The sequence below is a fragment of the Pelmatolapia mariae genome, linkage group LG20 (genome assembly GCF_036321145.2).
Source record: "Pelmatolapia mariae isolate MD_Pm_ZW linkage group LG20, Pm_UMD_F_2, whole genome shotgun sequence".
Classification (NCBI taxonomy): Eukaryota; Metazoa; Chordata; class Actinopteri; order Cichliformes; family Cichlidae; genus Pelmatolapia; species Pelmatolapia mariae.
Genome location: NC_086244.1, coordinates 11,102,641 through 11,115,471, shown reverse-complemented (window position 1 = coordinate 11,115,471; position 12,831 = coordinate 11,102,641). Strand labels below are relative to the sequence as shown.

At 49.5% G+C, this 12,831-nt stretch overlaps 2 protein-coding genes across 6 annotated transcripts in view; both read left to right on the top strand.

Annotated features, from left to right (window-relative positions):
* LOC134619393 (NACHT, LRR and PYD domains-containing protein 12-like) overlaps positions 1-12,831 on the top strand; it is a 121,540-nt gene that overhangs the window by 24,678 nt on the left and 84,031 nt on the right. The window lies entirely within an intron of this gene.
* On the top strand, positions 11,437-12,085 carry LOC134619421 (neurogenin-1-like). The gene has a single exon (XM_063465264.1). It carries the CDS (start codon positions 11,443-11,445, stop codon positions 12,028-12,030), a length of 588 nt encoding a protein of 195 aa, XP_063321334.1. The 5' UTR covers positions 11,437-11,442; the 3' UTR covers positions 12,031-12,085.

The window sequence follows — 12,831 nt, the reverse complement described above, 5'->3', positions numbered from 1 at the left end:
TAATGATGTATTTATTTAATTCACGTTGCTACTCCTGGCCCTGCATCCCTGTTCATAAATACATTTTATTTGTCAGCTTCACCCATCAAAGTCAGGGGGCGGGGTTAATGCTGATCAAGTCAAAACCACTGCTTTGGTCTGGTGGGCGTTCTTTTAGTGGGCTTTTCTGTCACGGCCTGTGTGGCAGACTATGATGAGGGGAAGGAGGACCCAAATGCTGGACTCTTTGATGAGGTCAGTGCATTTATTTACAGTGATGCAAAATAATCCAAACAACATTAAATCCCCAGTGCGTTCCCGACTCCCGTGACATGTCCTCTTGCCAGTGTTAGTGTTCTTTGTCTCCGCTCCTCAGTGTCTGAGCACCCCGTGCTCGCTGCCCTCTCGTCTCCACACTCCTCCTGGGGAATAACAAAGAGGCAACCGTCAGCAACACCGCAATGTGGCAGACTAACCGTAACTAACTCGTCAAGAGACTAACGTGAAGTTAGGCAATGATCCAGCATCGGAGAGAGCTCCACCACACTCCTAAGTAGCTCCTCTGACGAGGCTTGATCAGCTGCAGGTGTGAGTAATTCTCCTCCGCAGGTGTGGCCAGACTCCTGGCTGACACACCCACACACACACCTAGATACACAAACATGGAAACAGGAGACAGCAGCACCAAAAACACACATGTCCATAACTTCTTACAGGCCCTGGGTCACCCAGACCCCGGTCCCATGACAATTTCTCAAAACTAAGTAGGCCTACACACCAGGGTTTGGACATGTGTGGACCCAAACTATACTTAGACTTTACCCTTTTTTGTCTGTCACCAAATACACTTTAATATTTTCTAGACAAGAATGTAGTGGCATAATCTTTAACCTCCTAAGACCCGAACTCCTCCGTGGCATTCATTTTTAATTTCTCTTTGATATTTGGGCTGATTGGGACCTGATGAATGTAAAAACAAAGAATTACCAGATTTTTTTTTTGGTTTCTGAGAAAAATAAGAGCCACATATGAGGATATTGGTCTAAAATTTCGATAGCACAGTGGCAGTATAACATCCTCGTAAGTGGATATCAGGCCCTTGTAGAGCAAAATTTAGTATTTTGGTCTAAACAACCCAAAATGTGATGTCCACATATGTGGACGCCAGGTCCTAGGAGGTTAAATATCTGCTCACTTTGTCAAAATGAACCTAATCATCTCTGATGATTTCAGTGATGCCTGCCAGCTCACCTTGCAAGTGGTCGAGCTTATACCGCCGACAACGCGGCACACAACTTGTAAACCCCCTGCTGACTATCACCTCTCGAGTTATTTATGTTAGTTTCAGCTGTTCCTGCAAAAAGTGAGCACGTGTTACTGATAAAAAGTCCAATAGAAGCAAAGTCTAAAATGTGAAAATAAAAAACAAAAACCTCTCTGATTAAGATCTGATCTTTGGGGGGGTTTCAATAAGCAGTGTGACCCGTGTATATGCATCAGGGGTGGGTTTTGATTATCGATTTATCGATTAAAATCGATTCTCGCTTGGATAGCGTGATATCGATTCATTAAAATCCTGAATCGATTTTTTGATATAAATTTATTTTGGCCAAAACGCCAAAATCTCAGGTTAAACCTCACAAAGTTTCAACAACCACCAAACAGCTAAAATGAGAGCAGGAACACGGATTCTGCACAAAGACGTAAACACAAAGCGCGGAGCCGCCGACGCATCAGAATCAGTGAGATGTGACTTTCTCACCCGACGGCACGGACACGAGCTGAAAGCCGACAGCTCGCTGATTCTGATGTTTCGGCGGGTCCGCGCTTTGTGTTTACGCCCTTTTTGCACTGATTCTGAAGCTGCAGGTTTGATCTCTCTCCAAACAATATTGACCGAACCAGCAGCAAAAGAAGATCCAAACTACGCTTCACATAAACATCGTCATGAATTCCCTCTGATTGTTTTGCTGCCACCACGATAAAATCACACTTCATGCACAGCTCTCTCTCTGTACTTCAAGAACAGTTTTCCGTCTAAAAATCTGTTTTCTGCATTATTCGCTTGCTTGTTACACACAAGTCTACTGTTCTTACAGCCTGTCGGATGCTGTTTTTTTTTTTTTTTACTTACTTCCGAAAACTAAGCCTCATTTCTGCCGTTCAATACTGAACAAATTTAAACTTTTTAAAATTATGCAAAATTGCAAAACGCTCAGCTGTGTCTCTAATAAAACCTCTGTAACTTTGCTCTGCTTCACGTCAGCAGCATCAGGTAATGTTCATATGTTCATTAATGGTTTTCTTTCATTTTTGATCTACTGCAGAATATTTTTTATAAAATCCCAGGTCAGGAAAATCACCTTCATGTTTTTCTGTGTTTTATCCTCATTTACTTTGACACAAAGGCATCTGCTGTGATGCTCACACCTTTGATTATGTCTCGCAAGTGTCAGATTTCTTTTTATAGATATAAAAATATAGAAATGTACTGATGCATGATTTGAATTATAATATTTCTGACTGTCTGAGGCAAAATTTCCCCGATTCAAATTGAATCAAATCGGAATCGAATCGATTCTAGACATGAGTGAGGATACCCAGCCCTAATATGCATGTTTTAATAAAAGAGATAATGTTGGTGTTTTAGTCATGTAGTAACTGTTAGCTTTAATTGTACAAGGCTTGTTAGACATAATGAAACACATCGTACAGATTTCTGGATGTCAAGACTATAATTGTTATTATGATTATTAATCTTGAGTCTAAAAAGTCAGTCAAATATATCCAGGATCTCTTTCTGTTAACTGGATTCACTGACCCTAACACTGGGACCAGTATAAGCGGTCGCATGAAGCTGGTTATCAGCTGACAATCTTATTATTTAATTAATTTGATTAAGTTATTTAATTTTCTAATTTTTCCTCTACATTTCCCCTGAAATGAAGGGATTGTGTTAAACATGCTTTAGTTCCTCACATTTTTCTGCATCTCTTTGTTCAACCCCCTGAATTAAAGCTGAAAGTCTGCACTTCAAACACATCTGAGTTGCTTCATTAAAAATTGATTTTAGTGTATGTACAGAGCCAAAATTAGAAATTAAGTTCTCTCTGTCCAGATATTTAAGGACCTAACTGTATAATCTATACAGCACGTAAAAATGCTATAAATAAAGAAGTCTGTGAAAATGTGGCGCTTCCAGGTCAATTTAAACTGAATTGATATAATCTTCTCCCCACAGTTTGAGTTTGTATTGTCTCAGCTGCAGACAGACTCTGATATAAATTTGGAGGTGCCAACCACTATTAATATTATTAGTTATAAGGACACCTTCCTGCCTTTAGTCTTATTCATGGTGATTATTAGTTGTCTTCTAATGTCCACAAGTCTGTATGATGTGTTTCATAGTTTCTAACAAGCCTTTTAAACTTAAGTTACTACATTGCTGAAACACCAACATCTGCTTATGGAACAAAAAACAACCAAAAGACCACACATCTGATTTTATTTTAATTTTAATAGACTTCCAAAAATTATACCAGATAACTGGCCTCAGAATATAATTGAATAAACATTTTTAAAAACGATAACCTAATCCTGTCTTGACAGGCTGAGCTCTTCAGTATCCACCAACAGCATCGTCATGCTGAGTCAGACGTTTCTGCTCCTGGTGGAAATACTCTTCCTCTTTCCACATTGTACCAAATGTTTTTAAATGTTAGTTTCAATTTAAAATTAAAGATTAAAAAAGGGTAACACATATAAACATCAGATAATTAACCCTTGTGCGCCCTGGACCAAAAAAAAAAAAAGGGAGGGGGGGGGGGGTCACACAGACCCCGGCAGCGCAGACCCAGGTCTCGTCGCGAAACAGGGCCCCGGCTCGGGGTGGGGGCGGATGGGGGTCAGGTGGACCCCCTGCTATAGCGGGTCTCGTCACAGCGTCGGACAAAGGCACCTAATCGGCTGTAACCCTCCATCGATCGGTTAAGTTACGATGGCAAACCTTGGGGTCTGGAGGGACCCCCAAGCGCCAAGGCAACAACTCTCAACTTCACATCATCATCTTCATCATCATCATCATCGTCTCCTTCTCGAGAGTGTTCACGTAAACCGGCCTCAGTGAGGACCTCGGACTCTCCCTGCCTGCTAGTCCTCCTACCTCCTTCCTCTTGGTTCTCCTGCTCCTCGCAGGGTAGGGCTTAGCCTTACGGGCCCCGGGTTACGCGTAAACCGGCCTAAGTGAGGACCTCGGACGCCTCCTGCATCCCAGTCCTCCTACCTCCTGCTCCTCGGTTCTCCTGCTCCTCGCAGGGTAGGGCTTAGCCTTACGGGCCCCGGGTTACGCGTAAACCGGCCTAAGTGAGGACCTCGGACCTTCCATGCCTGCTGGTCCTCCTTCCTCCTTCTGCTCCATTCTCCTGCTCCTCGAAGGCGAGCACCTTGCCGGATGGGCCCCGGTTTACGCATAAACCGGCCTAAGTGAGGACTGGGGTAGCTCTCTACTCCGTGGGTACTCTGTGACCACTTAGTAATGGCGATGGGGTATTTCGCAACCCCAATGCACGTTCGTAAGTTACGATGGGAAACACTGGGGTCTGGAAGGACCCCCAAGCGCCACGGCAACAACTCTCAACTTCATATCATCATCTTCATCATCATCATCATCATCATCGTCTCCTTCTCGGCAGTGTTCGCGTAAACCAGCCTAAGTGGGGACCTCGGACTCTCCCTGCCTGCTAGTCCTCCTACCTCCTTCTGCTCCGTTCTGCTGCTCCTCGAAGGCAAGCACCTTGTCGGATGGGCCCCGGGTTATGCGTAAACCGGCCTAAGTGAGGACCTCGGACTCTCCCTGCCTCCAAGTCCTCCTTCCTCCTTCTGTTCCGTTCTCCTGCTCCTCACAGGGGAGCGTTTAGCCGGATTGGCCTCGGGTTACGCGTAAACCGGCCTTCGAGAGGAGCAGGGATGTTCTCTACTCCACGATTACTATGGGGTCAAAGCGTACCCACGATGGGGTATTTCGCCACCCCAATACACATTCGTGAGTTACGATGGCAAACACTGGGGTCCGGAGAGACCCCGAACCGCCGGAGGAAACAACTCTCAACTTCACATCATCATCATCATCATCATCATCATCATCATCATCATCGTCGTCTCCTTCTCGGCAGTGTTCGCGTAAACGGGCCTAAGTGAGGACCTCGGACTCTCCCTGCCTCCAAGTCCTCCTTCCTCCTTCTGCTCCGTTCTCCTGCTCCTCACAGGGGAGCGTTTAGCCGGATGGGCCTCGGGTTACACGTAAACCGGCCTTCGAGAGGAGCAGGGATGTTTTCAACTCCACGATTACTATGGGGTCAAAGTGTACCCACGATGGGGTATTTCGCAACCCCAATACACATTCGTGAGTTACGATGGCAAACACTGGGGTCTGGAGAGACCCCGAACCGCCATTCGTGAGTTACGATGGCAAACACTGGGGTCCGGAGGGACCCCGAACCGCCGGAGGAAACAACTCTCAACTTTAGATCATCATCATCATCATCATCATCATCATCGTCGTCGTCGTCTCCTTCTCGGCAGTGTTCGCGTAAATGGCCCTAAGTGAGGACCTCGGACTCTCCCTGCCTCCAAGTCCTCCTTCCTCCTTCTGCTCCGTTCTCCTGCTCCTCACAGGGGAGCGTTTAGCCGGATGGGCCTCGGGTTACGCGTAAAACGGCGTTCGACAGGAGCAGGGATGTTCTCTACTCCACGATTACTATGGGGTCAAAGCGTACCCACGATGGGGTATTTCGCAACCCCAATACACATTCGTAAGTTACGATGGCAAACACTGGGGTCTGGAGGGACCCCGAACCGCCATTCGAAAGTTACGATGGCAAACACTGGGGTCCGGAGGGACCCCGAACCGCCGGAGCAAACAACTCTCAACTTCAGATCATCATCATCATCATCATCATCATCATCATCATCAATGTCTCCTTCTCGGCAGTGTTCGCGTAAACCGGCCTAAGTGAGGACCTCGGACTCTCCCTGCCTCTCCATCCTGCGACCTCCTTCTGCTCCATTCTCCCGCTCCTCGCAGGTGAGCGCTTTGCCGGATGGGCCTCGGGTTACGTGTAAATGGGCCTAAGTGAGGACCTCGGGCTCTCCGTTGCTCCTCGTCTTCCTTGCTCCTTCTCCATCATTCTCCTGCGCCTCGCTAGTGAAAGAGCAGCTGTTTGGCCTGCCTATTACGCGAACACCGCCCTCCAGTTGGACCTCGGGCTCTCCGTGCATCCTCGTCCTCCTTGCTCCCTCTACATCCTTGTCACGCTCCTCGTTAGAGTACGCTTAGCTTTGCAGAGGGCAGTGTTCGCGTAAACCAGCCTAAGCGAGGACCTCGGACGCCTCCTGCATCCCAGTCCTCCTACCTCCTGCTCCTCGGTTCTCCCTCTCCTCGCAGGGTAGGGCTTAGCCGGACGGGCCCCGGGTTACGCGTAAACCGGTCTAAGTGAGGACCTCGGACTCTCCCTGCCTGCTGGTCCTCCTTCCTCCTTCTGCTCCGTTCTCCTGCTCCTCGAAGGCGAGCACCTTGCCGGATGGGCCCCAAGTTACGCGTAAACCGGCCTAAGTAAGGACCGGTAGTGCTCTCTACTCCGTGGGTACACTGTGACCCCTTAGTAATGGCGATGGGGTATTTCGCAACCCCAATGCACATTCGTAAGTTACGATGACAAACACTGGGGTCTGGAAGGACCCCGAACCGCCGGAGAAAAACAACTCTCAACTTTAGATCATCATCATCATCATCGTCGTCTCCTTCTCGGCAGTGTTCGCGTAAACTGGCCTAAGTGAGGACCTCGGACTCTCTTTGCCTCCTAGTCCTGCGACCTCCTTCTGCTCCGTTCTCCTGCTCCTCGCAGGTGAGCGCTTTGCCGGATGGGCCTTGGGTTACGCGTAAATGGGCCTGAGTGAGGACCTCGGGCTCTCCGTTGCTCCTCGTCTGCTCCTCGATGGTTTGAAGTCCAAACCATCCTCCGTTTGGACTTCAGACACTCCTTGCCTCCTCCTCATCCTTGCTCCCTCTACATCATTCAGATGCTCCTCGCTAGCGTACGCTTAGGTCTCCGGAGGGCCGGTTTCGCGAACACCCCCCTTCGGTGAGGACCTCGGGCTTTCCGTGCCTCCATGTCCTCCTTGCTTTCTCTCCATCATTCTCAAGTGCCTCGCTAGTGAAAGCGCAGCTGTTTGGCCTGCCCATTACGCGAACACCGCCCTCTGTTTATGCTCCTCGCTAGCATACGCTTATGTCTGCGGAGGGCGGGTTTCGCGAACACCCCCTTCGGTGAGGACCTCGGGATCTCCGTTGCTCCGCGTCCTCCTTGCTCCTTCTCCTTCGTTCTCATGCGCCTCGCTAGTGAAAGAGAAGCTGTTTGGCCTGCCTAGTACACGAACACCGCCCTCGGTTTATGCTCCTCGCGAGAGTAGGCTGAGGTCTGTGGAGGGCCTATTACGTGAACACCGCCCTCCAGTTGGACCTCGGGCTCTCCGTGTCTCCTCCTCCTCCTTGCTCCCTCTCATTGTTCTCAAGTGCCTCGCTAGTGAAAGAGCAGCCGTTTGGCCTACCCATTACGTGAACATGGCCCTCCATTTATGCTCCTCGCGAGCGTATGCTTAGGCCTGCGGATGGCCGGTTTCGCGAACACCGCCCTCTAGTTGGACATCGGGCTCTCCGTTTCTCCTCGTACTCCTTACTCCCTCTACATCTTTCTCAAGCCCCTCGCTAGTGAAAGAGCAGCTCTGTGGCCTGCCTACTACGCGAACACCGCCCTCCGTTTGGACTTCAGACACTCCTTGCCTCCTCCTCATCCTTGCTCCCTCTACATCGTTCTCAAGTGCCTCGGTAGCGTACGCTTAGGTCTGCGGAGGGCGGGTTACGCGAACACCACCATTTTTGAGGAACCCAGTACCTCCTACACACACACACACACACACACACACACAGACACACACACACACACACACACACGAGGCAGTGAGGAGGAGAAGGAGGTTGTTGCTACGCCTGCGTCGCGAAACCAGGGCTCATTGTGTGCGCGCCCGGAGTAGCTACGGGGAAACACGTGGGACAACCGACCAGTTTGGGGTCATGGTTTATTCAACGCGTATTTTCAGTGTGGTTTAACTTGGTAATCTGATCTGAAAGACTTTCCCTGAATGTGCCTTAATTTCACCTCTTTTTCCTTTCTCCTTTTCTTAGCTTACTGAAAATGTTGGCGACCAAAGGCCGGATTCAGGGACGTGTGCTGCTTGTGCTACTCGCGTTACGTGGGCAAACTGCTCGCTGTCATCATCGATACAAAGGTAAAGTGCAATCCCAGGGTTGTGTGCTGCTTGTGGTACTCGCTTTATGTAGACAAACTGCTTGCTGTCAACATCGATACAAAGATAACAAAAGAATAGCCTAGTGTAACGTAGTGTTTCATGTTTTGTTTTGTTTTTTTCTAGAATGATTCAAATGTAACCATCGTTTCCCCAACACCGCAGGCTCTGCGACCCGTGAAGAACTGAGACTCCTTCTGGTCGGTAAAACAGGCTCGAGAAAGAGTGCGTCCGGAAACACCATCCTGGGGGATGCGTACGCTTTCAAAGAGGACGTTTCGCCCGAGTCTCTCACCGACAGCTGTCTCAGAAAAGAGGCAGAGGGCGACAAACTGGTGGGAGAGGATGTGGTGAAAATCGGCCAGCTGCGGCTGGTCACAGAGTGTTACAAAGGAGATTACTGAGATTCGTTTGTAACAAAAGGCTGATTCTTTCAATGCACGCATCCTACAGTGAGATTTATATCATGTATTCACAGCCACCAGAGGCACTGTACAGCACCGAGTGCCTGAAACACAGACAGTTTGTTGATATTTTTTTAATGTAAACCTTCTTTTTTTTTCATGTAAACCTGTTCTTGACATATCTACTGAGATTCGTTTGTCTTGAAAGGCTGATTCAACCCCGTTGTTGACTTTTATTTTGCCTTCCAGATTGCCTCAGTTGTATCGTGAGTGTAATTTCAAATAAAATAAAATAAAACTCAGAAGCATCTGTGTGTTGTATTCTTCTTCTTCTTCTTCTTCTTCTTCTCATTATTATTATTATTATTATTATTATTATTATTATTATTATCATTATTATTATTATTATTGTGATTATGCTTCATTTTCATGTACTGGGGTATCAATGACCCCCATGGTGCCACAGCAGCTTCTGTGCGTGGTCCCCAAGTGCTACGTTTTCTTTCCCGATCCCCTGACGAACCCATTAGAATCGCTCTGGGGCACTCTTCGACCCCAAATGATCATTCTGGTTTTTTTTAACATTTTCATTCACCGGTCTCTACTGAGGTTGGGGTACTCTGGGACCCCCGGGGTCTGGGGCTGCCCCGAAGGGAAGCATGAGGGTTAACACTTTCATTCACCGGTCTCTACTGAGGGTGGGGTACTCTGAGACCCCCGGGGTCTGGGGCTGCCCCGAAGGGGAGCATGAGGGTTAACAGCGGCCTCCCATGGACGAACGCCATAGAGCCTGCCCGAAACTAGGAGAAAAATTGAAACGGGAGTGGCATCCGGGGAGGGAAACGTGGGTGTACGGGGCGCGGGAGCCAACCCTGATGCACGGCCTGTGAAATACGACCCAGTGGAGAAGGCGACGTGAGAGGATAGTGCTTGTATTACGCGAAACTCCCTGGCTTGTGGAGGACAGATGTGTGATAAGCATGAACACAGGCTCATGAACACAGGCTCATGAACACAAGCTCATGAACACAGGCGCAGGTCTCATGGAGAGGGTCTGAAATTGAGTCTCATGCGCTGAATAAAAAAAAAAAAAAACAAATTAGGCAAGGTGAAATTGTAGGCCGGGAGTGATATTGGGTTGGTTCTGTTTTTTTTGGGGGGGGGTTGTGCAAAACACACACGGAACAGAGTGTGGTGGAGGCTGGGACACGGACAGAGCACAGCTTTCGCGTAGCTTGCGTGTCGCTTCACCGTATTGACTGTTACCACACGCGGGAGCCAACCCTGATGCGCGGCCTGTGAAATACGACCCAGTGGAGAAGGCGACGTGAGAGGATAGCGCTTGTATTACGCGAAACTCCCTGGCTTGTGGAGGACAGATGTGTGATAAGCATGAACACAGGCTCATGAACACAGGCTCATGAACACAAGCTCATGAACACAGGCGCAGGTCTCATGGAGAGGGTCTGAAATTGAGTCTCATGCGCTGAATAAAAAAAAAAATAACAAAAACAAATTAAGCAAGGTGAAATTGTATGCAATCTTTATATATGCAGGGCAGTGAAATATCACAAAGTACAATGCTGACTAGTACAACAAGTAACATTAGGCCGGGATTGATATTGGGTTGGTTCTTTTTTTTTGGGGATGGGGTGTTGTGCAAAACACACACGGAACAGAGTGTGGTGGAGGCTGGGACACGGACAGAGCACAGCTTTCGCGTAGCCTGCGTGTCGCTTCACCGTATTGTCTGTTACCACACGCGGGAGCCAACCCTGATGCTCGGCCTGTGAAATGCGACCCAGGGGTACTCTGGGACCCCCGGGGTCCGGAGCACATAATAATTATGTTTAAAAGCTGTTGGTGGTCAGACTTTTATTGTGAAAGGCTTCATAGTTGCACGTCTGTCGGATTTAAAGGTGAACAGTAGTTTTTTTGTATGGCTGCTGAGGTGCACAGAATGAGCAGGTGCAAGTTAAACTTTGAGACGTTTCTCTTCACGTTAAGGAAAAAGCCGAACAGTGACGAAGACTTCCGGGTAGAAAGGACTAGTTTTCTTTGTTAGGATGAAGCTCCTTTCTCCTTCTGCTGCTGCTCCTCTTTCTGTTTGTGGAGCAGTGAGCAGAGGATGGATGGATGGATTCTCCGAAGCGTGTCTCAGCCCGGCGGGGTGGAGGAGGTGGAGGTCTCTCTGCCTCTGCTTTCTTCTTCCACCTTTTTTCATGTTTTTGGTTTAAACTCTCGTAGTGGGTTTGGTTCTTTCTGTCTCGCGGGGGGGCATTGCGTATAGTTCGCGTGGCCGGCCGCGCGCTCTGATTGGCTGGCCGTGATTACCGGCACGCTTCTCTGCGCGGGGCGGACAAACACCGCGGGCGTCATTATGTTAATGAGCTTCTCCCGCGGCACGGGGCAGACCTACCGCAGCATTCATCCCCTCATCTTGCGCGCTAATGCCAGGCCGGGGGGGGGGGGGGGGGGGGGGGGGTCACAGGGGGCGCGGGGGCAGGGGGCCGGTCATTGTCCCAAGCACGCTATATAAGCGGGCTGAGGCCGGTCGTGTGCCAGGCTCACCGGATCGCACGAGCTGATCCAGAGCAGAAAACACGCAGAGACACGCGCGCCGCTCCGAACTGCCACAGACTTCAGGTGAATTCCTCTTGCGTGGATCCCTCACGCCTCCTCTCCTCTCCCCGCAGTCATGGACTCGCTCTACTCCGACATCGACAGCAACAGCTGCAACTTCTTCCCGCACAGCGAAGACGAGGAGTCCCGCGGCCCGCGCTGCGCGTCCCCGCAGCCCGAGCAGCAGCAGAAGAAGCAGCGGCGTCGCGGTCGCGCGCACAGCGACCCGACGGTGCAAGTGGTGAAGAAGAACCGGCGCCTGAAAGCCAACGACCGCGAGCGTAACCGCATGCACAACCTGAATGACGCGCTGGACGCGCTGCGCGGCGTGCTGCCCTCATTCCCGGACGAGACGAAGCTGACGAAAATCGAGACTCTGCGGTTCGCGCACAACTACATCTGGGCGCTGTCCGAGACCATCCGCATCGCGGACCTGCAGGCGGGTAAGGTCGGCGAGCCGCCCGTGCTGCTCAGCCCGTGCCTAGCCGAGGCCCCTAGCCCGGGCAGCGATGCCTGCTCCTGGAGCTCCAGCGGCTCCTCGTCCTCCTCCTCCCCGGCCTACTGCGCATCCAGCCCGGGCAGCCCCGCCGTCCCCGAGGACTACAGCTGCCTGCGGCAGGACGCGCTGTACGGCTTCCGCAGCTTCGTGCCGGGCATCTACTGATCCATGAGCCCGGAGGTCCCGCTGGAATAAGACTGAGAGCCGCTATTTGCCTTACTCACACCTCCTTCTCCTCATCACCATCATCATCGTCGTGCTTCTACGGATGGACTGGAAATGAGAGGAACTGAATTTGATCTGTTTTTTATTATTAGTTTTGGGTTTTGTAAATTTCTCCAAAAACCTTTGCACTTTCCCCTCTCCCCTCTCTCTCCCCCACAGTCTGCAGGTTACAGTCAGTCTCAGTTTTTCTGTTTTCGTGTCGGAGGTGAAAAGTCAATTTTACAATTAGTAAAGTGATTCTGCAGAAAAGAGAGCGTGGAAATCGAGTTTCAACGCTCCCACAATAGACTGAAAGGAGCTGCCCGCATTCATTATGTATTCCACACACACACACACACCCTCTCTCTGCATGACTACTACCTACTTGTGAATAAACCATGTATGTTATAAGCAATGTGAGTGTAGTGTAACCACCAGTTGTGATATTGTAGGTTGACAACAATGAGACGATACACGCTGATGTGCATATCACTACTACTACGACTACTACCTACTTGTGAATAAACCATGTATGTTATGAACCACATGAGTGTAGTGTAACCTGTTGCATGTGAATAAATGATAACAATCAAACAAACCAGGTCTTTTGTCTTGTTTTATTATCTCACATCATTGTGGCGTAGCTACACACAAAAAAACCCAGCAAATGTTAATATGACATGCAAGCTCTTTACTTTTCTTCGAGGTATTTGACAATCACATTATCATCGGTCGAGCGTACACGCTTCGCCTCGGGTTCCC

Coding starts and splice junctions, on each gene's coding strand:
- LOC134619421 (XM_063465264.1), top strand. CDS start 11,443: ATGGACTCGCTCTACTCCGACATCGACAGCAACAGCTGCAACTTCTTC.